At 36.1% G+C, this 26,802-nt stretch overlaps 2 protein-coding genes across 5 annotated transcripts in view; one reads left to right on the top strand and one right to left on the bottom strand.

Moving 5' to 3' along the window:
- The window catches only part of LOC109087523 (fermitin family homolog 2-like), a 58,194-nt gene extending 34,987 nt beyond the window's left edge, over window positions 1-23,207 (bottom strand). The window contains exons 1-2 of the mRNA XM_042742059.1: window positions 23,006-23,207; window positions 21,852-22,009 (exon numbers count right to left, since the gene is read on the bottom strand). Of these exons, the coding sequence (XP_042597993.1) occupies window positions 21,852-22,008 (157 nt within the window). The 5' untranslated portion in view covers window position 22,009; window positions 23,006-23,207. The remainder of the gene's footprint in view (window positions 1-21,851; window positions 22,010-23,005) is intronic.
- LOC109087857 (NUMB endocytic adaptor protein) overlaps window positions 1-26,802 on the top strand; it is a 590,428-nt gene that overhangs the window by 225,280 nt on the left and 338,346 nt on the right. The window lies entirely within an intron of this gene.

The following is a 26,802-nucleotide window of genomic DNA, read 5'->3' as shown; positions in this document are numbered from 1 at the left end:
CATTCACACAGTAACCCGAGTCTGATACTCTAGACCTGCTTCTCCTCTAACAGCTGCACACAAACAACACAGGAAGTGGACTGCAGGAGAAGAATCCTACTCATAATAATCAGGAGACATAATTACTACACGCACCCACTACGCAGGGCTCTGCACTTGTTTGTTTGTTTTGGAGCACTCGGGAGGGCAGTCAAAGCCCAGCGTTGTCACAAAAATGGAATTTATTGAATTTTTGATGCAATACCTTGAAAAATATCGATATTCCATATATCACTGTCAATACCACAGGGGAAAATTCCCACAAAATTAAGGGTAAAAATTTTAAGTCTAATTCAGTTTTTGTTTGACCGTAGTCTAAGTATTTCTTTACTATAATAATAATAATCACATTATTATTATTATTATTGAACAGACATATACTACTATTATACTATAACTGCATTGTAAAATAATGAGTATTTCATGCTTGCTTTAAAGTCAGAAAAATGACAATAAAAGTGACAATTACTTCAATTGAAAGAGTTACACCCTCAAACTTACATTATGTTGGAAAATTACAGGAAAGCTCAAAGTGTCTATCAGGGTTACTATAGTTCACCAAAACTAAAACTATTAAAGAAACATTATCTTAAAAGTATAATAAATAAATAAAAATCTTTTTTGTTGCTGTTGTTGTTTACTTTGATCCGCTAAGGCAGCGGTTCCCAATCCTGGAGAACCCAACACTGCACGTATTTGCGGTCTCTCTTATCTGACACACATCACAAATCTTGGAGTCTTCACTAATGAGTTGAATCAGATGTGTTTTAATAGGGTTCTCCAGGACCAGGATTGGGAACCACTGCACTAAGGTAACAAAACTGAAATAAAAATGAATAAAGCTATATAGACAAACATGCAAAAAACAAAACAAGAAAAAAAACAACAACAAAATGACTCAATATTTACTGAAAATTATTGTAAAATTCATACTAAATTTTATATTATATCATACACACACATTATATATACATACATACATATATATATATATATATATACATAATATATACATGTATGGTATGTATGTATGTATGTATGTATATATATATATATACATATATATATATATATATAATGTATGTATGTGTTATATATAAATAAATTACATATACATATATATATACATATATACATATATATATATATATATATATATTTCTGTTAAAGCTGCTTTTGACCAAATATATATATATATATATATATAGCTGAGATGCTTTTATAGTTTTATTTGTATATTTTCAGTTAACTTTTATTTCTGTTAAAGCTGCTTTGACCCAATACACAAATAAACCTGAAGTGAATTTTAACTTCTCAATATAAATCTGTGTAAAATGCATGAAAGTATGTAGTGTCGCGAAAAATGTTGGAAATTATGTGAAAGATAAAATCAGCATAATTAGTGCACACTGCTCCCAAATCCATGTTAAACAGTACATGTAGAGATGGACTTCACTGTATCTTCTGTGAACCGCGAGCTGCTCTGAGCCACAGAAAACACTGGATCATGAGCTGCTCGCGTGTAAGAGTCCAGTGACGCTCTGAAACACGCAGCAAACTGGACTATATACTTATATAATTACAACACACACTCTGTGGTGTGTCTCAGAGAGAAGAGAGAGTTCGAGAGTAGATAGTATCTCAGGACTGTGGAAAATGAGTATTGAAACTGCTTCAAACATTTCAGTACCATTATGTATTGAAAAATGGCAAGCCACCCACCAGTCTCATCATACTCTGACAGTGAGCACACAAGGTGACATGTGGCAGCTGGCTTCACTTTTTCATTGAGCTTGGGGTGCAAGTAATTACCCAATCAAACTATCCTGGGGCTTTCATGAATGTGAGCTGGACCAGTGGCGTCTCTCCATCACTGATGTCATTGACACAGGTTGGGGAGCAGACAAAGGAAACCGTTTCCCCTCATCAAACTATCCTGGGTGTTTGTGGTGTGTGTGTGTGTGTGTGTGTGAATGTGTGCTGTGTGTGTGTTTGTGGCGTGTCTCCATCACTGATGTGTGTGGACACAGGTATGCATGTGTGAGTGTGACAAAGGTGTGTGTGTGTGTTGTGTGTGTCCCCCTCAGTTTGTTTGTGTGTTGTGTGTGTGTGTGTGTTGTTTGTTTGTGCATTGTGTGTGTGTGTGTGTGTGTGTGTGTGTGTGTGTGTGTGTGTGTGTGTGTGTGAGAGAGAGAGACTGTGGAAAAGGATCGCCTCCATCTCTCTTCCTAACCAAACTCAAAATGAAAGAATCTAGTTGAACTCATAGTATATAGTTTTACGCAACTGTGTTTTCTATGGGTCCGGGACTTTCGTCTTCTGTGGGACTTTAATTTTTTGGTTGAAATGCTCGGAAACATTTTTCCCTCCAAGTAGGGCAGGTATGAAACTAGGGCTATATAATATTCTGTAACCAGAATGAAAATGGAAAATGGTCACGGTAGCACAACTGACTTAGGTTTGATTTTTTGCTAGATGACACCGAAAGGTTTGAAAGGATTATGGGCTTTAAAAAAAAAAAAAAAAACTAAAGGCATTGTGATATAGATCGTAATCTTTATTTCACCGGGACAAAACAATGAATGTGACTATCGATTTCTCAAAACATCTCTCCAATCTTCTTTCTGACTCGGTTTTTCTCCTCCACACCCAACAAAAAGAAACACTGGTCGCATTTCAATGACTGCGTCTCGTTCACTAGCCAACTCTGGTGTCCATCTCCATAACAACATAACACAGAAGACCAGACAACACAACAACTTTCTACAGTCATCTCTGAAGAACAAGGAAATACAAGCCAACAGACTTCCAACTAATAAGCACTGTCCTCTGTGCTCCGGTTGCGTCTTGTAGATGAATTCTGAGGATTTATTGTAGATCCACAGAAAGATGCCTGGAAGACAGTAAGGTGCATGGAGCTAACTCTAGTGCAGAAAACACCAGCATGCACTTTAAAGATTAAATAAACTTGCACTTCCTCACCAGATGAAATGAACTAAACCGCCCATCATAGAAAAATCAAAAGCACAATGCTTCACTGAATCCAGATCATCTCGATTACAAACTGTTGCAAACACTTTTCAGGGCTTGACAAGAAAAAGAGAACTTGACTTTCCGAGTTGTTTCCAAATTACGGATGGGAAAGACTTAGTTAAACATGCATAGGTTTTAACAAAAAGAAACAAAGGTGACGTCATTTGGCGTGAAAGATGGAATACTGCATGTTCAATGAGGTTGGGAAAGAATGGGCCTTTGTAAAGGTAAAAAGTATCCTAGAAATCAATTTAAGGTGGCAAATAGTGTTGTCAAAAGTACTTCGGTACCAAGTCGGTTTCCCAAAAAATTAAAACGATTACATGAATTACATGAAAGTATAGTCACATTTTTTAATAAGCATGTTTTTTTGTGTCTTGCTTTGGTACCGAAATTGGTACAGAGGACCATGGATTTTCACTGGTATTGGTACCGAATACTAAAATTTTGGTACTGTGACATCACTAGTGGCAAATATCACCAATATGCTGATTTGAACTGACAGAACACTGATGAGATTATATTTTTAAGAAATAATTACATTTACACCACAAAAAAGCCTTAATGTCAAGCCCTGCATTCATATATGAACATGTTAGCAACAGTTTACAAAATATAAAAATAAATAAAAAAAACAAAACAAAAAATAAACAAAAACTCTGTGTCATACAAAACAAATGCATGCACCCTTTAAAAAAAAGAAAAAAAAGGTATTCTTTTACTTTATTAAACAGGCTGCGGCACACATTCACCTGTAAACAAGGGTAACTGAAAGTTTAAAATGTTTTTTCAATATACATATATTTATTGAAATGTGTTTGTGTATCACAATATCAAAAACAAAAACAAATATTCAAAACACATTTCTTATAAAATCATAACTTACATAATAATGCAATGATATTAGTCAAATCTATATCAAATGTGTAAAATACAGTTCTTATTCCTGCTTTCCTGTGATGGGAAGGGAATGAAGCCAGACACAGATGGATCTCGGGTTTATGGGTGGAGCAGTCAGCTGGTGACTTTGTTAAACACTTGACAGCAGTGTGTGGACTCGCCCCAACAGCATCCGGCCACGCTTGTGCCAAACATCCCGGATTAATTTAGTATGATTTAATCTTTGATCCACACATGAGTCATTAAAACACCGTGCCGTGGAATAAACACGCTCACAGATTCCACACACACACACACACACACACACACACGCACGCACAGTGTGTGTGTTTTTTCCAGAGGATCCCCAGTGAATTCCCTCCTCAGCTGGACTGTCACTGGTCATCTCGACTCGCCCCCGTCCTGCCCTGCCATCAAATAAAGTGCTAGAAGAACGGCCATTCATTGACCATCCATCAAACAGGCTAAACAGAGGGCTGTAATTTAATTAGCTGCCAGCCAATTGCATTTCTTGGCTAAAAATACAGCCTGCCAGCAGATGACGTAATGCTGGAACGAATCGAATCCATGCTAAGTAATAGGACGCATTTAACTGTACTGCAGAGAGACGCATGAACACACAGATGTGTGTGAAAACGCCCTGCAAATCACAAACACACTCCCTGTGCTGCGGTCCCAATCAAAAACAGTGTTACGCTGCTGTAAGAATGCAGCTTCCTTTTTTTCATTAATGACAATAAACTACATTTATGAATGGCACAATACTCTACAATTAAACAAACGATGAATGTTCTCCTTGAATGTAAAGTACAGTAAAACAGGACACGTGCTGGTCATGCATTTACATACACGACGCTGAAATCTTTTGATTATCAAGCTTCTAAAAGCAGCCTTGAAAGCAGACAAGAGCTTCCCTTCCCAGAGGGCTTCAGTATAAGTAATCCAGCCTAAAACACTAAATCACAGCTAGATTTGATCAAGCAACAGGAAAGCTCTGTGCTGGGTAGGGCTGCTTCTAAGAGTAACTACTTCCTGTATCATAGATTATTACAGAGCCTTGAAGACCAACAGAACAGCACAAATACATAAGCTGCACTCAGCTTTCAACAACTGATAAAAACCAAGCACGTAAACAAATGAATTTGCCCTGTACCCTTTAACATCAACATCATCCTCATTTGCTATAATTCACTAAAATTAGCAAAAGGGGCAACATTAATTTTAGTAAATTGTATATACACACAAATGTGGACAACAGAAGCAATCAAAACCAACAAAGAACAACATGTAAGTGCAAATGAGAAGTCTCGGTTAGCCTAACACGGTACACGTAGCAAGGTATTTTCTTTTTAATACATACTACGTTCACACTGCGAGCATTAGTGCTCAATTCAGATTTTTTTTTTCTCAGATCTGATTTTTAATTTTTTTTTGTATAGTTGTTCACATTGTTGTTATAAATGTGGCCAATATCAGATTAACAGTGTGAACAGATCATGGTTCTGAACTGACCTGCATGCGTAAAAGAATGATACGAATAGGGTTTCCAGGTTTTCACAACGAAATCCGCCCAATTGTTTCTCAAAACTAGTCCAAAACTAGCCCAACCATGTTCAGGAAGGTAAACATCGTGTTAGCGGGGTCGCGTCAACCCACAAAGTTGAAAAACAACCTGCGACAACAGTGGAAAAAGTAGCCAAATTCCGCAGGGAAACTGGATTTGGCAACACTTGCGCAGCGAGCTGTCAAACGGAAGTAAACACGGAGGAGAAAGTAAGCGATTATGCGTTTATTTATAGTGTGACCTGCTGAAGAAGCCAGCATATTATGCACAGGCAATATGAAAGAAAAAGACAAGGATGTGACAAAAGACAGCAGAGTTCTAAAACTTAAATGACTCAAGCTCTCATGTTTTGCTTGTATATGGAGTTGTCACTATAATACTCATGAGTATTGACACATCACTGTACTTCCACTGATGACCTTTCGCTACGGTCTTGATAACTTTGGATATGTAAAATCTTTGAAGTGTCTCCCGTCAGCGCAGAATTATGATGAGTGTAGATCTAGAGAGTGACGTAAAAGTCGCATGAAATCTGACATGACCGTTCACACTGCGGTCGCACTGCAAAACATCTCACCCGTATGTATCAGATTTAGTGGCACATATGGAAGTGGCAACATTTCGGAGTTGAAAAGACCAGATTCCATGCGGTTTGTGGTGTTCACACTGTCATGACAAAAACAGATCTGAGTCATATGTGAGCAAAAAAAAAATCAGATTTGGGTCACATTTGCCTGCAGTGTGAACGTAGCCATAATACATACATATGCACACATACACGCATGTGGATATGTGTTAACACACGTACACAAAAAGAAAAACGAGTAGAAAGAATAGAAAAATTGAAAGCTAATGTTTTTTTGTTTGTTTTTTTTTACTAAAAAAAGAAGACAAATAGATAAAGTAGTGTTAAAATAGAATAGAAAGTGCTAGAGTTAGAGGGTCAAATAAAGATGGAAGAGATGTGTTTTTAGCCGAATCTTGAAGATGGCTAAGGACTCAGATTGAGTTGGGCAGGTCATTCCATCAGGAGGGAACAGTTAATGTAAAAGTCTGTGAAAGTGACTTTGTGTTTCTTTGGGATGAACAATAAAGCGACATTCACTTGCAGAACACAAGCTTCTAGAGGCACATAAGTCTGAAGTAATGAATTTAGGTAAATGGGTGCAGAGCCAGGGGTGGTTATGTATGCAAACATCAATGCCTTGAATTTTATGCGAGCAGCTATTGGTAGCCAGTGCAAATTGATAAACAGAGGTGTGACGTGTATTCTTTTCAGCTCATTAAAAATTAATCTTGCTGCCGTGTTCTGGATTAATTGTAAAGGTTTGATAGAACTGGCTGAAAGATCTGCCAAGAGAGCATTGCAATAGTCCAGCCTGGACAGAACAAGAGCTTGAACAAGGAGTTGTGCAGCATGTTCGGAAAGAAAGGGCCTGATCTTCTTGATGCTGAATAAAGCAAATCTGCAGGACAGGGCAGTTTTAGCAATGTTTTTGAAGGAGTTATGGTTGATGTGCCTAACTGGATGGTGAAATTGTGATGAAACGATGGGTTTGCTAGAACCTCAAGCAGTTCTGTCTTGGCAAGGTTGAGTTGAAGGTGATGGTTCTTCATCCAGCAAGAAATGTCTGTTAGACAAGCTGAGATGCGAGCAGCTATCGTCAGATCATCACAATATATATTAGGGCTGTCCCTGACACTTGAACAGCGCACATATCTCTAGGTTAACATTAGACTGAGCGGCCATGTAAAGTTGCTAATAGTTTCAGATGATAAGCCATATTTAAGGTCGATGAATGATAGGCGATCATTTGTATGTCCCGTCCGATGGAACTAGCCTTTATTAACACATACACCAGCCGTTAACAATCTGTTCATATTATTTTATATATATGTATAGACCAGGGGCCGGATTCACGAAATCTCCTTAAGAAATAAATTTCGAACTTTCTTAAGATAAATTCTACGAAGTTCGTAAGAATGTTCTTAAGTGCAATTTTTGAAAAATACTTAAGTTCTCAAATATATTCTTAAGAACATCTTAATTTTTTTCTTAAGAAGAAAATAACAGCCGTTATCCGAATGAATACATGACTCACTGATAAACTCACACTTAATTGTATTTGTGCGCTTCCTGCAGATTACCCTAATAATCAAAATAAGCACAAACACTATTATTCGACTTTGACTGGCGCTCAGCGTCACGTTTTTAAATGCGGCGTGTTTTTGAACAGTTTCTTTTAAAATAGCCTGTCTCAAGCTGCAGCGATACGTTACATTCATTGTTGTACTGTGTTTTTGTGCTCTCATCTGAGTGAATGCTTCCGGTGTGTCCACGCTTCTACAGCAAAGTCATCCTGCACATTCATATTCGCTTAATACTGCCAAAGATTATGTCGTATTTATAAGTTAAAATTAAAAGCGTTCAATTAAAGCTCCCTATCTGACTCGTTTTAGAGTTGCTACTGAGTTTTGAAGTCAGCAAAAAGTAGCGTCACACATAGGCTAATCATGACCGATCATTGTTTACATTATCAGTCATCAATGTCACTTCAGAAAACTTGTGCACATCCCTATTATGTGTTATATGCAGCTAGTGTTGTTGTATTTTTTTTTTGTACTTGTAATTGTGTTGTTTTTATGATTATTTTACTTTCTTTTATGTAAAGCACTTTGAATTACCATTGTGTATGAAATGTTCTATATTAATAAATAACCTTGCCTTGCCTAGCCTAATGATTAAATATAACAATTAATTTGAAATAACCCAATAACTTCATTAAATAACTATTACTGTTTGGGATTTAAGACAAGTCTGGGGCTGTCCTAAATTTAAAAAAGTTATTTACGATGATTTTTAAGAAGATTCTTTTCAAGAATTTGAATTCTTCTCAAGTTTTGTCTTAAGAAATAAATAATAATATTAAGAAGATAATAATATTCTTAAGATGATTTTTTAGGAATACAAAATATTCTTAACTTTTTTTCTTAAGTTAAAAAATAAGAAGAAAATGGCAATTGAGAAGAAATTTCTTAAGAATGTGTTGTGAATCCTATAAAATCAGTTTTATTATTTCCCAAATTCCATTTTACAATGTATTTTTTTCTAGATTTCCTTTTAATGGATAAATTAAATGGTAATAATCCAACAACGTCTATTGAAATAATGAATCTTAATTTAACAATTTATTACAAGTTTCAGAAATATTTTTAGGGCCTTTTTAAATCGCTTTTCCCACAAATTTGTACATTAAGTATATAAAGGTATAACATGCATAACGGTCCTGGTTTTTCATTAATGCCAAGCTTGTTACATTTATACTGTCTATATTTTTTTAATTATACAAAAAAAAAAACTATATTATTGCTATAATACTATATCAAATCAAATTACAAATACAAAATTAAAGCTGCAAGCAGCGATTACCGGGGTTCAAGCACATTAAGGCCTCTGAGGTGGTCTCGGCCAACCTGGATGTATGGATGACAGTTAAACACATCCAAAATGGAGAACAGGCTAACAGACAGACACACACACTGAAAGTAAATTATTAGACTAATATATTAATACTCTATAAGCATATGCACACACAAACACATATATACAAAGACAAAGACACACATACATGCACACACATTTTGTTGCAGATATAGGTATTTGAAATAAGTGATAGGTGACAATAAACTTATTGCAAGTCTTCTCTTTTTAAGAGTTTAGATGTCATTTTCAGGTTTCACTCTAATCATAATGTGACAAAATTGTAAAAAACTGATATTTCTGTATGAACAAAATCATTAACGTTGACTCAATGAGATTTAAAATGTTATAACAGTTAAATTTATTAATGTTTTAGCATTAATTCATGAAACCTTTGAACAGTACTGTTTAACTTAGCTGAATGAGACCATTAGTGGTCTTCCGCTGCCATCTAGTGGTTATAAAATGCATTTACTCAAACAACACTGTGTTTTTAAACATAACTGTTATAGTGTTATTTTTTGCCCAATCTTTCTTAAATTTTGCATGCTTGTTTAGAATAAAATTATGCATTATTTTTACACAGTTTTGATAATTTGTGGGCTTTCTGTTTGTATTAATAGGCCTTTGTGTACACTATGAAAAGAACATATTAAAAAATTACTGGTTTATAGTTGTCCAAATGCAATTGTTCAACATGTTTTTGATAATTATTGACCTTCAGAGTCTAGAGAATTGTACTTCAGTGGTTTTATTGATTTTCAGCTTAAAGCCTTGGATTAGTTTGCCAAAGTAACATTTTAAAATAATCTTGAATATTTAATTAACAGCTTTATTGACAACATTGGTCCCAGAGGCAAAGTTGTTCAGAATGAGGACATCTATCATATGATATGAAGATCTAGTGTTTGTGTGAATATATGAGCATTTTCAACCAATTTGAGGCCATTTACCATATAAATCTTTTGTTTTTGAGGCCTTTTCTACTGTGATAGCGCCACCTATGGTTTGATTTCCATGAAACTTTGCATGCTTGTTCAGAGTCATCTGACACATGTTTTCACCAAGTTTCATAAAGTTTTGAGTTTTCATTTAGGTTTTATAGGCTTTTGGGTATTTTGGCCACGCCCCTTTTCTAAATTAAGCTGTTATAGCTAACCAAAGTACAAAATTCAACATTTTTTTTTATAATTATTGATCTAGAGAGTCCCGAGAATCGTTCTGTAGTGGTTTGATCGAGATTAAGAGAACCTAACCTAGGACTAGTTTGCAAAAGTAAGTTTTTAACTTATTTGTGAATATTTAATGAACGATTTGATTGACAGCATTAGGCCCAGAGGCAAAGTTGTTCATAATGAGGAGATCTATTTTAAGATATGAAGATCTCGTGTTTGTGTGAATATATGAACATGTTCTACAATTTGAGGTCATTTTCTGTAGAAATCTTGTGTTTTTTGATGCCCTCTTAACTGTTATAGCGCCACCTATGGTCCGATCTCCATGAATCTTTGTATGCTTGTTAAGAGTCATCTGCTACATGTTTTCCACCAAGTTTCATAAAGTTTTGAGTTTTCCATTTAGGTTTTATAGGCTATTGGGTATATTTGGCCACGCCCCTTTTAAAAATGACCCAGTTATAGCTAACCAAAGGACAAAATTCAAAATTTTTTTAGATAATTATTGATCTAGAGAGTCCAGAGAATATTACTGCAGTGGTTTGGTTCTGATTGGGCGAAAAACCTAGGACTAGTTCGCAAAAGCAGGTTTTTAACATATTTGTGAATAATTAATGAACGATTTGACTGACAGCAATGGTTCTTGAGGCAAAGTTGTGCAGTATGAGGAGGTCTATCAAATGATATGCATATTGTGTGAATCTGTGTAACACCACGTGATTACTGAGCCAAAAAACTCGTAAGCGCCAACTAGTGGCCGATTTCTTTCAAAATTCTTACAGACCTTTAGGGCCATGAGTCGAACATGCCCACCGAGTTTCGTTCCGATCAACCTCTGTTAACCTTGTTTAATAGGTGCTTAAACTTGTTTGGCCAATGGCGGCCATGTTTTTTGAGATATGCCAATGTCCTCATAGACATTTGTGCCCCTTCAGACAAAAAAACTGCATACCAAGTTTCAAGTCGATCAGACGAACCGTTTGCCTAGTTATAGTTATTTATGTGTTTTTTTCTATTTTATAGCGCCCCCAAGTGCCAGAGATGCGCAATTTTTTTTTATTTGACCAAAGATTGAGCTTATAAACATGTGTACCAAGTTTGGTGAAGATATCTCATTCCATTCAAGAGTTACAGCTAAAATAACATTTGGCTAACGTTAGCATAGACGCTTTTTGGTGTACTGTTTCGCGCGGAAATTGAAATTTCTACTTTTTTTTTGATAATTATTGATATTCAGTGTACAGAGAATATTTCTGCAGTGGTTTGGTTTGGATCAGGTGAAAAACCTAGGACTAGTTCGCAAAAGTAGGTTTCGGATATAACACAATTTTGCGGAAAAACCGTGCGTCGTACAGCGAAAATTTCGGACTCCACTTTTGTTCGGACTGACCCAAGGATTACAACGATGTAAAGTTTTTGAGTCTACGTCAAACGGTTTACGACTGCGGGCCAAAAATGTCTGAAATTTTTGTATTTTGCGCTGTAGCGCCCCCGTTAGGCCGATTGGGCCGGTTCCTTGCGCCTGAGTAGCGAGCAAGACTACTACCTTTTGACCAAGTTTCAGCTCTCTAAGCCTTACGGTTTGGGCTGCCCGTTCAGTTTTAAGGCGGAAGAATAATAATAATATAATAATAATAATAATAATAATATAAAAATCTGCAAGCAGCACTGCGTGCTTGAACCCCTACCAAGGGGGGTTCAAGCACTTTAAGACCTTTGGGGTGGTCTCGGCCAACCTGGATGTATGGCTGACAAACTTTGACTCAATGAGATTTTAAATGTTGTAACAGTGGTTTTATAATGTTTTGAAATGAATCCATAATACCTTTGAACAGTACTGTTTAAGTTAGTTGAATTAGCCCATTAGTGATCTTCCGCTGCCATCTAGTGGTTAAAAATGGCTATTTCTCATACAACACTGTGTTTTTAAAATTTACAACTATTAGAGTGTTATTTTTTGCCCAATCCCTCTTAAATTTTGCATGCTTCTCTAGAATGAAAAAATGCATTATTTTACACAGTTTTGATCATTTGTGGGCTGTCTGTTTGTATTAATAGGCCTTTGGGTACACTACGTAAAGAACATATCAGAAAATGACCAGTTTATAGTTGTCCAAATGCAAATGTTCAACATTTTTTTTTTGATAATTATTGACCTAGAGAAGCTAGAGAATTCTACTGAAGTGGTTTTATTGATTTTCAGCTTAAACCCTTGAACTAGTTTGTTAAAGTAGCTTATTTCATTTATTTTATATAATATTTAATTAACAGTTTTATTGACAACATTGGTCCCAGAGGCAAAGTTGTTCAGAATGAGGATATCTATCATACGATATGAAGATCTAGTGTTTGTGTGAATAAATGAGCATTTTCAACCAATTTGAGGCCATTTACCAAATAAAAATTTTTTTCAGACCTTTTCTACTGTTAAAGCGCCACCTATGGTCCGATCTCCATGAATCTTTGCATGCTTGTTCAGAGTCATCTGCCACATGTTTTCACCAAGTTTCATAAAGTTTTGACTATTTGTTTTGGTTTTATAGGCTTTGGGGTATGTTTGGCCACTCCCCTTTTCTAAATGACCACTTTAAAGCTAACCAAAGGACAAAATTCAACATTTTTTCGATAATTATTGATCTAGAGAGTCCACAGAATATTACTGCAGTGGTTTGGTTCCGATCGGGCGAAAAACCTAGGACTAGTTTGCAGAAGTATGTTTTTGACATATTTGTAAATGTTTAATGAACGATTTGATTGACAGCTTCACTCCCGGAGGCAAAGTTGTTCACAATGAGGAGATCTATTATATGATATGAAGGTCTAGTGTTTGTGTGAATGTATGAACATGTTCTACCTTTTGTAGTCATTTTCTATTGACTTTTTGTGTTTTTGAGGCTTTTTTAACTGTTATAGCGCCACCTATGGATCAATCTCCATAAAACTATGCATAATTGTTAAGAGTCATCTGCCACATGTTTTCACCAAGTTTCATAAAGTTTTGACTATTTGTTTTGGCTTTATAGGCTTTGGGGTATGTTTGGCCACTTCACTTTTCTAAATGACCCCTTTAAAGCTAACCAAAGGACAAAAGTCAACATTTTTTCGATAATTATTGATCTAGAGAGTCCACAGAATATTACAGCAGTGGTTTGGTTGCGATCGGGCGAAAAACCTTGGACTAGTTCGCAAAAGTATGTTTTTAACATATTTGAGATTAATTCATGAATGATTTGACTGACAGTAATGGTTCTTGAGGCAAAGTTGTGCATTATGAGGAGATCTATCAAATGATATCCATATTGCATGCATATGTGAAACACCACGTGATTACAGAGCCAAAAAACTCATTAACGCCAACTAGTGGCCAATTTCTTTCAAAATTCTTACAGACCTTTAGGGCCATGGGTCAAACATGCCTACCAAGTTTCGTTCTGATTGACCTCCGTTAACCTTGTCTAATAATAGCTCAAACTTCATTGGCCAATGGCGGCCATGTTTTTTTGAGATACGCCAATGTCCTCATAGATATTTGTGCCCCTTCAGACAAAGAAACTGCATACCAATTTTCATGTCGATCGGACCAACAGTTGCCTAGTTATAGCCATTTATGTGTTTTTTCTGTCTTATAGCGCCCCCAAGTGGCAGAGGTGCGCAATTTTTTTTATTTGACCAAAAAAAGAGCTTATACACATGTGTACCAAGTTTGGTTAAGATATTTCATTCCGTTCAAGAGTTATAGCTAAAATAACATTTGGCTCACGTTAGCATAGACGCTTTTTGGCATACTGTTTCGCGTAAGAATCGAAATTTCAACTTTTTTTCGATAATTATTGATATTGAGTGTCCAGAGAATATTTCTGCAGTGGTTTGGTTCTGATCGGGTGAAAAACCTAGGACTAGTTCGCAAAAGTAGGTTTCAGATATAACTCGATTTTTCGAGAAAACGATGCGCCGTAGAGCGAAAAAAGCAGCAGATCAATTTTGTTCGGGCTAACCCAAGGATTGCAACGATGCCATGTTTTTGAGCCTACGACAAACGGTTTACGAGCTACAGCCAAAAACGTCTAAAATTTTTGTTTTTTGCGCTGTAGCGCCCCCGTTTGGCCGATTGGTTCGAGACTTTGATAGGTTCTCCCCAAATTGAGCTCTACAATCTGGCCAAATTTCAAGTCTCTAGGCCTTACGGTTTGGGCTGCACGATCAGTTTTAGGGCGGAAGAATAATAATAATAATAATAATAATAATAATAAAAATCCTAACAATTACAATAGGGTTTCAGCACTGCGTGCTTGAACCCCTAATAATAATAATAATAATAAAAATCCTAACAATTACAATAGGGTTTCAGCACTGCGTGCTTGAACCCCTAAAAATCCTAACAATTACAATAGGATCTCAACAAAACTTAAAATAAACCAAAATTAAATTTATAATTCATTTAAATTAAATTAAGTTATATACATTTTACTGTATATTATATATCTATTATATTACATACATTAGATTACAAGACACCTTTCAATCAAAATTTGAACAAAAAGAAAACCAAAAAAAAAAAAAAACAAATAAAAAAAATATTTTAACTTTAAAATACTAAATAATTGCAATAATAAAAAGTCATATAGGACTATTTAATTTTTTATTTTTTTTTAATTATTAGGCTTACAATGTAAGTGACATTAATAAAACAAACAATTAATCTCAGTTAGACAATTAAATTAATTGTGATTATTTGTATGACTATTTCAGGATTATCGTCAGCACAGAAGTTTTCAAAAATGCTGCCCAGTTCAAGCAGGACAGGCCAAAATATCCACAAATGTCTTGACTCGAGGAAGGAAAAGGGGAGAAAATGTCAGAGGAAATGATGCATCCTCTGATAAATCATGTGCATTTCCTTGCAGTCTCCACATTCCTCTCTCTGTAGCTCTGCCATGATTACATTAGGACCGTACGGGACAGAAGAATTCCTTACTTTACCAGGATAAACTTTTAATTATACTTAACTGGGGAAAACTATACTATTTCATACTGAATCTAGTCAGTTAATGCCCCCAAAAACTGAAAATGAAAACAATGAAAGAATCTGTGAGCAGCAGCAGAAAACATCAGGATGATTCCAACATCCAGGGAACAAGCCAAACGTCTGAAGTCATTTCCTGTTTGCCAGAAGACCCCCACGTCACAAAACTGGGCTCGACATGCATTAAAACCCCACCTACAGCCCTTCTGCCCATAGTGGAGAGTCTGGATCATCATTTCCCTCCTTCATGACGAACCAAGCGTCTGGAACAAATGACGGTTTGGTCAGGAGGCCTCACATAAAAGTCTGTTCTTGACCATCCCAATGATGTCACTTTGAGCTGGCTTACTATTTAGGGCTTCCGTTTCACATTCTAATAATACACGCTCACTTCGCCAGTAGTGAGGGAGCGCATGTGTGTGTTTCTTCACTGCCTTAAGAGGGCAGGGTTTCTTTTGGCCGGCACTCACACTGCAGATTCTTACACTGTTATAGACTCGTTCGCCACAGAGTCTGTACAAAATGTGCCCCGCTTCATTTATGATGTCTCCTCTTACTCACAAGAAACATTATGATTTGAACAGCACTGCGAAAGGAAAAGGAAGGAGGGGATGCTACTATATTCTCTCAAACATGACTGAGTTTTGTATGATGGAGAGAAACTATCATTTTTGATCTGAAGTGCAGGTGGGTTGTGTGTGAATGACTAGTTACTGTTGTGTCTGTTTCAGATCGCATATTAAATGAGTTCAGCAGACCTTACGGAGGTGCATTCAAGACTTTTAAAAGACCTTTTTTAGATCAATGAAAGAAAAAAAAAAAGAACACAGTACATCAATGTTCTCTAAATGTCTAGGGAGCACACAATGTACTATTATAAAATATTATTATAATTTGTATTAATTTTAAATTAGTTTTTGTAATTTTTTTGTATTTTTTGTCATTTTATCATTTTTTTTTCTATTAATTTATCAATAATAAATAACAATTCTAGTCATTATTTTAGTATATCTAGTTAAACAATGAAAATGAGAAATGCTGCTTTGGCAAGTAGCTGAAATAAACAAGTTTATTTCTATTTTATTTGATTTTGGTTAAAATGCATTTTATTTAAAGCAACAAACTTTTATGCTTTAGTTGTAGTTTACTATAGTAACCCTGCTTTCAACATTACTTTTTACATCATTTTACAAAGAAACAAAAAACATAATAAAATAACTTATAATAATCCCTTAACTAGAATATGTAAATAAATTTCACTATATCTTCTGAAGCAAAAAAGTGATTGTTTTTATGTCTTTTTTTCTGGTATAAATGTATAAAATTCAAAAAAGACATAAGATAAATGAAATTATGAATAAAAGAACAAATATTTGCCAGTCGGGTCAGAAAAATGACACTTAAGGCAAAGTTTTCATGCCCCACTGACCGATACTTATTCTTGTTTTAAGAATAAACTCACTCAATTTTGTCTACTTTCAAGCGATGTTCAGACTGGAAAATGAAACAAAAATACTGAGGAAGATATTCTCTCTTTTTTTTCTCAGTGCATGCAACATTTAATGCCATTAATTGATTAAGACTTTCATAAAATGTAATTTACATGGACAGTCAGTCAACACAGATGTGTGCTTTAGAAACATGCGATTTTAAATGCTGAGCTTAAGAATATGATCTCTTATTTATTTGTACTATTATTCATTATTTATATTAATAAAGACTTTAATTTTAGTAATTATCAGAAATGCCTAAAATGTCAAACACACCGTCAGACTAACTATCATGCGGTTGTCAGTCTCAATCATGACACTTGACTCTTATTTATCTGTAGCACACGTTGAGTCAAAATGAGGCAGGTACAACTCCAGCCGAATCAAATCAACCTGGAACTGAGGTGTATATACTGTTCTTCCTGGCAAAACTGAAGGTTTTGGGTCAGCGCCGAATATAAAAAGCGTCAAGGCCCCTGACCATCAGTTATAAAACAGATTCTGCTGAAACGCTGCTTCAGGGAAAGAGTGTTGTAATCAATGAGAGAGTGCTTTCCTGGCATTTCTAATTTATTCCATTAGAACATCTAAAGCCTTTCGAAACAGGACCGAGAAGAGATGAGCATGGGTGAATATACTGAAGATTTTAATAATATAAAGATCCACTATAAAGAACCTTTTGTGGAATGGAAAGGTTCTTCATGGAACCATCGATGCAGACCTTTATTTCTAAGAGTGTACAGAATCAAAGCCAGTGTGAACATATAAGAGAAGTCGGATGTGTTTTATTACAAATCTCTGTTCACCACTATTTAGATTTCCCTGAAGGTTGTGCTGCTTACTTGGTTCACTTTTCCCAAAATATTAGAAAATAAATAAATAAAGAAAACCATATGACAATGTTGCCTTCTGGAATATAGCAGGAAAAACTAACACATTTTTACTGAACCTTTACTTTGCATGTGTTTTTGTTGAGTATCATATTTGATCCATCAGGATTTATAGCTCATATAGTCTGATATAGTGAGAAAACAGAGGGAACAAAATAGCTAAACTTTATAAAAAAAACAAAAAATTTGTTTCAGATGCTGATATTTATATGATGAACTTCTGATGCTTGTACTGTAAATAAATGAGATCTTTATTAAATTATATAGGCCTAAATATCAGTCCTCACTCTATAATATAAATGGTCAGAATGACTAAATGTTGCTTTCTGGAATATAGCTGTGCTCAGGACTTCTCTTAGTTACAGGATAATGTTCAACTCAGTGAGTGAAGGAAGTTCATTTAACTTGTCTGAAACAAACATTATTAAGAACTGCACAAATGTCAAAGTGAATCTGTCACACGTTTGTATTTAATGCACATTGTAAGTACATTTGGAGAGTGTGAGAAGTGCTCGGCAGCACAAATGAACTGGACAGAGCTGCATTTTGTTCTATTACGTTACTTTAAGAAGACTGTGTTGCTATTACTAAACAGCAACAAAGGGCACTTTGAGATGCATTTGGCTGTGGCTGGACTGAGGTTTGCATACACTCTTAGTTCCAAACAACAGCGAAGACCAAACAACACACTTCTGTACTGTAAATGTAAAAGAAAGGATGAGCAGGCGTATCATGTCAAGGGTACAGAATGGATTTCTTGACACAGAAAGGTCATGAAGACCAGAGGCGTATGGCATCTTTGTCTTCATAAAGCAGGACAGATGGGTCGAGCTCACTAGGGCAAAATACAAGTCACAAAAAGAAGAGCCATTCAACTCCTTTCCAACGATCACAGAGCTCACGAAAACATGACGACGGTCACTTGAGAAGAATTTAGAGGCACCTGTTCCTGCAAGATTACAGCAGGATAAAGGGAAAGATTCAAAGAAAGTTAGTGACAGACAGCTCAAGAGAAAGACAAACTGCAATAGTTTTACTGAGTTAACCCCGTCATGATCAGCATGGCTTTCCTCACACCTCTCACAATATGACGCTGGTTTCACTCTACTGTTACTTCAGATTCCACAGTATGTCAAAAGAGAAAATAAACACATGTGCACATTATCTGTATGGTATTTGGCATCCAGAGAGCTCAAAGCATCCAGGAACCCGCTGTACCGCTGATCTGTTTAACCCTGTAAAGCCTGACTTATCAGATAATAGTCAGGAAAAAATAACCATTTATACTTTGCATGTATTTTTTGTTTAGTATCATATTTGATCCATCAGGATAAAAATAAAAAAAACCCTGATATATTTAAAAAAAAAAAAAAAAAAAAAAAAAAACCAGCTCTATTTTATTCTGAGACTCAAACGGAGCAAAAATATGACATTTGGTGCAGATGCTGATATTTATATGATGAACTTCTGATGCTTGTACTGTAAATAAATGAGATCTTTTAGTAGAATGAGTAGAATATCAGTCGTCACTCTATATCTCCAATAATTCAGAGATGAACAAACAAACGCTCCTCAAAAGATCCTGATGATCAGATTTGAGACTCTAAAACATGATTGATGGAGAATCAAGTAAAGCTGAGCTGCTTCAGTCCAGTAAGAGTTCATCTGGAGATATTACTGCAGTTATTCTGACCTTTACTTGATCAAAATCACTCAAGATCTGACACCAGAAGCAGCAGCTGAAGCTGATTGAAACTAAAATAACTTATACTCCAAAAAAAAAAAAAAAAAAAAAAAAAAAAAGACAGAAGGCATGAAGTAGATTGTTTCAACAGGTTTAACAGCAATGTAGATCATTTAGAGGCCTAAATGTTTAATTCAGAGTATCAAATAAGATACAGTAGTCTTTATAGGGTTATTAATAAACCAACAGACAAAAATATTACTCATTTTGAAATTTTGTGTGGGCCACAAAGAAGATCTTACTGACCAACAGCACAGCAAACACCTATACAGTGACTGGCATCGCAAAATCCATAACGCTGTTGGTTTAATTAACAATCCACAAACAACCAAAAAACACTAGAGAAGCGCAGATGATTACTACAACAAACATTCCCCATCAGGAGTACGACAACATTTTTGCTCCAAGCAGGAATTCTCCAGCAGCATGCATGAAGAAATGATGTTTGAATGTCTCTCTCTCTCTCTCTCTCTAACATGTGCTTTAAACTAGCACAAGCTCTCTCCCATAGCACCACTACACATTCCTGAAGAGTTTACAGGGTTAATGCACGGGTAACTAGACCCTGAATGAGTTCTCACACACATCTACCCTCAAACAAAGCAGTTTTTTTACAAAGATGAAGGTAGAGCCGCAGGAGGTCCCGGCGTGCCACAGTCACCAGCACAGAAGAAAACAACAGAAGCCACAGCTGAGAGTTCACAGCAACACTTTTTAAGAGTCGTCTCATCTCAGTGTTTCACGCACACTAAAAACAACACATACAGACAAACGTAGACTAGCTGCTAATACAGCGATGCCTTCACAAGAGAATCAGCAGACATGTGTTCCCCATCTTCCTCTTTCATATGACCCCGTCTTCATGGAGTGGGACGAGCACGGAAACAAAGGCTGATTTGTTCTGTAGCTCTACACAACAAGGATGAACTGCGAGGAAGCAGACTGTGCTACATTTAATATCATCCCAAACCCTCGTTTCTAACCAAAATACATGGGTCTCAATCTCTGACAGAAACACACTCATTTAGAATAATTAGCAATCAGCCGTTAAGGTCATTAACAGATGTAACATCTAGAGAGCGACTGATGGCCCGTTCACACCAGGAACATGACGATATCAGCGTCCACACCAGCGTATGATACCGTTCTGTTTATTATAAGTGCGAGATGACGTTCTGTCGTTTAACGCTTTAAATGCTGGAGCTCTTTAAAGTCGTGGATTCTGATTGGCTGTCAATGTTTTTAGTGTGTTAAAAACAATCAGGAAGTGATCGTTCCTCTGTGTCAGAGCAACTATTTCCACAGAACCAGAACTAATATTAAAACATTATATTTATAGTTAACATCCTCGGTGTGAATGGGCCTTAATATAATTTAATGACAGCTATCCACTGCATTATTTACGGAAAATTCACAATATTACAAAAAAAATGCATTAATCATAGACCAGGCTTTTGGTAGGGTTTGACCCTTTTGCTGTTATGGCTGTGTCACTGCTTATAGTCTCAAATTACACAAATACAGGGCTCTACAGTGTGACGAAGTTAATATTAAGTGACTTATATTGTCTGACTACAACACTCTTGCCTTATTTAGCTCAAGTCTGTCAACGAAAATAGTTTTAAACAAAGTCACTGCGCATCTCCATTCAAACACAGCGGCGTTTCGTTTATGAATGAACTGCGTTTTTAAACGAATCTAATGAGTCAATGATTCAATTTCCCATTCATAAAGTCACGTACCACGCTCCGGAATGAATCAACCGTTCGAACGAATCATTTAAATGAATGATTCAGTGATCAAATCAGTTTTAGTTAAATTTTTTAAGTATCTTTTCTGTTATTTAAATCATTTAATATTTCTACATTCAAAATTTTAGATTTAAAACATTAACCTCAACATGAATTTAACGTCTGAAAATACACAAACAACCACTTTTGTGTTCTTCAGTGTCTCTGTAGTACAAATGCATTTCTTAAACGCCGATTTAACTTGACTGGTAACTTATTCTTATTCTACTTGTTTTTATTCTGTTGTTTTAATTAAAAATGTTAAAAAGCTTATAAATATATTTTTTTTGACAAAAGATGACATACTTTTAATAAAGTTAGAAAAATGCCATTACAAGGTAAAAATTAAATTCCCTGTAAATCACTTTAAGGAGTCAAATATCACCTCGTTATGGGAAGGTTTATTTTTGATAAGAGCACATGCGCTCCTAAAAAGAAAAGTAAGCGTAGAGCCCTGAAATATCAACTAATTAGACAGTCTGGTCTATATGTATTGGTTTATTATTATAAATAAATGAAAGAACACCAGCTACAGAGCACCAGGGATCACTAACTTCACTTTAACTCCATGCTGGACGCCTGAATTTAGAGTATGATGAATTATAGTTGAATCTGTGTACTATTACTCAGCTTCCAGTGAATAATCATGCGTAAGCCACCATGAGTCAATGAAAGTGCCGAGACCGTAAACTCATCCTGAAGCATGGAAACCGTGTACGCACCGAGTTTCTCCACGAGTTTGAGCATCACACCGCCGATGTGGATTTCCCCGGTGACTCTGAGAGACACGTCCCTGTTGAGATCGGTGACATGCATCTTCAGCTCCCAGGTCCCATCCGCGTAGCAGCCATCCGGCATCCGGATCCCGTCCAACGCCATCCTATAGAAACAGCGTCAAAGACCATTAGGATCGGTCCACTTCAGCAACTAGTGGCCTACAGCCTCAATCAAAGCTCTTCAGACTAAGACATTTAAAAACAACTCATGTTGACCAATGTACTATACAACAGAACAACATATAAAACAGAACCAACCAGAACTAAGACAGCAAGAACATAAAAACATGACAAACACTAAAATACAAGAACATCAAATATGCATCTAATAGTTCACACTAAATGCTGAGCAAGTGCCCTCAAAAGAGTGCTTTATAATGACAGATCTCAAAGCTAGTCAGCTTCCCACATTACAGTGTGCACTGATGATGCTCTCCAGGTAGACAGCACACTACTTTATGAGCTAACAGCACTGTACACAATGCAAACAGAATAGTTTAGCAATGAAAAAATAGTGTAAATTTATTAAATAAATAAATAAAACTCAAGCGCTAAAGATTATTATTATTATTATTATTATTGTAAAAATTAATATATTGTTTTCAAAACCAAATAAGCTGTATACTTTTTTAAAACTAATACTAATGTTATCATGGTTTTATTGTGTTTTGTGTTAACTTAGCTGTATTTTTTTTAACCTAATCCAAATATTTTAACTTAATCAAAATGTACATTATTTCTAGAAGCCTGTGTGGACTAAACGAGTTGTTAAATGATAATTTAATAAATCACAATCACATGTCAAAGTGTCGATTATAACGGTTGAGTGAAATTAAACCTGTGGCTCGCGCAAGTAACGGTCAAAGCCTGAGCTAGGCTCCGATGACGTCAGCAGCCCGCTCCTAACGCCAGGTCAATGAGAGAAAACACACCGAAACCGCCGAGAAAGTTACAGTTTGCTCGGTGTTTGGTTGAATACGAGCAAACGTTTTCGAAACCAAGCGAGCCGCAGGGTTTGAGGAGCGCAACAGAGAGGTTTTTATTCAGAGTTGCGCCAGACAAATCCCGAGAGCCTGGGAGAAATCATAGCGTTCACTAACCTTCACAAATACGCCGAAACAAATCCGCAAAACACCACTTCAGGTCCCAGAACTTCAACAGGCGACGCGTTCTCTTTCCTTCGTCCGCGTATTTAATCCTATCATGAGGAAGCTTCCCGAACAGAAAAAGAAAAATCGCCAAAGTCCAGCGGCGGAGCTCCTGAAGGGTTCGTGTTAATGGAGTCCAGTGGTCTCTCTCTCTCTCCCCCCCCCCCCCCCCTCCCTCCATCGCTCTCCCACATAACGCCACCAAATAACCTCACCCACCCCCCTCTCACTCTCCACAACACACCTTCATGACGTGTTACTTATAAATACTGACGTCAGGTATTTTTTAATTATTTAATTTAAACTATATCGTTAGAAATCAACAAAGCTCTTTGCTTCTTTTTCTTTGTAAGGTAACCGTTTTAAGAAAGAACCCTTATATCGTTATCAGACCTTCCTGTAAATGTGTGAAATTCAAAAAAGAACAAATTAAATGCAAATTAAAGTAAATGTAAAGCCAGCTAACAGGAACCTTATCTGGACCTAGGTCCACTCCCCCCCTTCTCTTTGTTCGTTAAAATAACAAAACATAACATTAACATCGTTCATACATCGTTCAACTAAAACTTTTCTTTTTCTGAAATCTTTTAGTTGGACCCTCATCTAACATTTTTTAATGTTACTGTTTCAGATTCAAAAGTAGCCTAATATCCCCATGATGTTTGCAAAATGTTAAAATCAAACGTACCCTTAAAAAAAAAAACATAAAAAAATTGATTTTGAACGTTCAGAGAGCATTCAGAAATAACGTTTTTATAACCTAAACGTTCTTAGAAAATATTTTTGAGAGCTGGAAATTTTCTAGAATAGATCTTTAAAGCATTCTGTTTTTCCAGTCTCCAGTTCATAATTCTTAAAACGTTCTTAAGCACAGAAACGTTATCATTCATGCAAGGTAATGCATTTATGTATTTACTCTGTCTCTCTCTGAAATGTTTTAGTTGGACCCTCACCTAATATTTTTAATGTGACTAGCTTGTTGCAGAATGTTTTGAGAACATTTTAAAGTAACGTTCCCATCATGTTAGCAAAATTATAAAATGGCATGTCCAGTGAACGTTTTGAACGGTCAGAAAACATACATTGCTTAATCCTAACTGAAGTAGTCTAGCTTTTTTTCATGACTGACTTTTCTTTGAAATGGGTTAATTGTGTTTACATGATGGTCATCTCTGGTAACAGTCAGGTAACAGTAATACACACAACACACAAGTGTCGAATCAGTGTTTCAAAGCTTTTCTGCTCGAGTAAATCCAAGAGTCAGCAGGCCATCCGGAACATTATGTGACTGTAACTGCCTTTTATGGGAATATAATGTTGTAAGATACCTGTATGGTCCACTAGAAGTTCTTTTACTAGTAAACTAAGCCCTTTAGTAGCCATCTATCTATTCTCCTTCCCTGCTCATCTGAATTCATGTTTATTTCAGATCTAAGATTTAATTACATTTTTTATCAAGTTACTTGTGGAGTCAGTTAATATGATATTATACAGTATTTTACAGCTGTCCATCTGACATAAAACCTACACGCTATTTCAGAAAAATAAATAAGGATAATGCTTTCATTAAAATGCATTTGAATATGTGAAACAGAGCTGAAAACTCAGGAATCTGTGCTCGAGTCGTGGACTGCATCACAAGAATCTATAACCTCTCTCTCTCTCTCTCTCTGTGTGTGTCTGGCAGGGGAGCCATTGCCTTTTTAGGCTGTGTTTTAATTACCGTGTAAACAGGCCTTGATGCAGAGCAGGGGAATGAAGTGGATGAGAAGCGTTTCACGAGAAGAGGTGTTTCTGTATATGTGTGAGCTGTGATGGGAACTGTTACACATCATTTTTACTTTGAAACTGCAGATGTGCTTGTAAAACTTATAACATCACTTATCAAAACATCATTTATCAAATGGAACAAAATAGCTTTTTAGTAATTTAAATATGACAATGATTGTATCTGAAGACATAGAACAAATATGGTCTCATTCACTCACTCTAAGCTAATGCAAAGTCAATGCAAATGCACTGGTAGCTGTGTGGATGCATCTGAGAAGGGTTGCTGGAACAAGAGAAGTGTCACGTGATGGCTGCCATCTAGTGGCCAGACTCTGTAAAGCTCAGGTCTCTCGAGTGATTTGAGCTCCAAAACTGCTATAGATGTTAAACAGTCATGTAGAATATAATACAGCATGTGCAGGACGCATTCATATTCACTTTAGCTCTTGTGTGTTGAACTTAAGCACTGAGATTATTTCCAAATGATCTACATTCGTACTTGACACTGACCAACTGCATTTGTGTTTTTGGACCACCGAAAAGAGCAGCCAGGATCAAACAAAGAGCAATGTTGCTTACGCTATTAACTAATAAATGCATAAACTTTGTACCCAAAAAAAGATAAACTGTGCTTGCACTATAGGTTTAAAGATATTGATTTCTCCGATTTACAAACCCTTAAAGGAACAGTTCACCCAAAAATGAAAATTTGCAGAAAATGTGTTCGCCCTCAGGTCATCCAAGATTAGGATGAGTTTGTTTCTTCATCAGGTTTGTAGAAGTGTAGCACTACATCATTTTCTCAGCAATGGATGCTCTGCAGTGAATGGGTGCCGTCAGAATGAGAGTCCAAACAGCTGATAAAAATATCATAATAATCCACAGCACTCCAGTCCATCATTTATTGTCTTGAGAAGACAAAAGAAACAAATCCATCAATGAAAACACAATATTGGTCAGCTTTCCATAACATAACATATAACATAACATATAACATAACATAACATAACATAACATAACATAACATAACATAACATAACATAACATATAACACGCAACCCTTTTGACAGAAAACCCGCCACTACTAGTGATTCCCAAACCTTTGAGGAACTTGGCAAGACTTTGCTTTGTTTGTTGATAAACCTATAAAATATAAACAGAGAATCTGTGTATGTGTAAATGTTATTGATTTGTGTTGCCTTCCAATGTCCGGTTCTCATTGAAACTTGTTTATCTGGTGATGTTCGGTCCTTGAACTGTCCCACACAAGACTGTAGATGACTTTACCTTTGCTTGAACGTCCCGTATTTTAATTAAAAATAAATACATTGAGGAAGGTTCTCTCCGATCTCCTCCAGCACCGTGCAAACTAGTAATAAACGAGAACACGGAGGTGACTCCTTACAAGAGAATCACTGTTATAGGCAGTTTAATGACATCAACAGTAGAACTGAGATCCAGTGTAACACGAGCTAACAGGGAAACGGTAGTGTAGATACAGCTTTACTGAGGACCCTGTGGGATACACAAGACAAAAAAAAATAAAAATAAATGAAACCCTCTTTGAGGGCTGAAATGTGACTTTGACATGTTCTAGGCAGGTTTCATACGATTCTCCACAATCAACACATCTGGGAAGGATCTGGCTAGAAACTGTGACATCAGCACATCGAGTTATCTGCCCATCATTCATAATCATGTGCACTGCATCAGTGACATAAATAATAAATAAGGTCAAACCACGACACGATGTAGTTATGAGAGAATAATAAAGAAACCTCAAGTACCCTTCTGCATAAAAATACAATTTTGTTAACAATACACATTTAGCTGTGCTTCTTATTGCATTAAACAAACATTGTCCCATCAAGTCAAATAAAAAATATCTCTACTGTACCCAGTTAAATAAGTGCTAACCATTATTAGGGGTTCATTGTGCATGAAAGCTTGTTTCCACCACAGGATATATATATATATAT

Source organism: Cyprinus carpio, chromosome B17 (assembly GCF_018340385.1).
Source record: "Cyprinus carpio isolate SPL01 chromosome B17, ASM1834038v1, whole genome shotgun sequence".
In the NCBI taxonomy this organism is placed as follows: Eukaryota; Metazoa; Chordata; class Actinopteri; order Cypriniformes; family Cyprinidae; genus Cyprinus; species Cyprinus carpio.
Note: the sequence above shows the minus strand (reverse complement) of the source record. Positions and strands in the feature narration are given on the sequence as shown.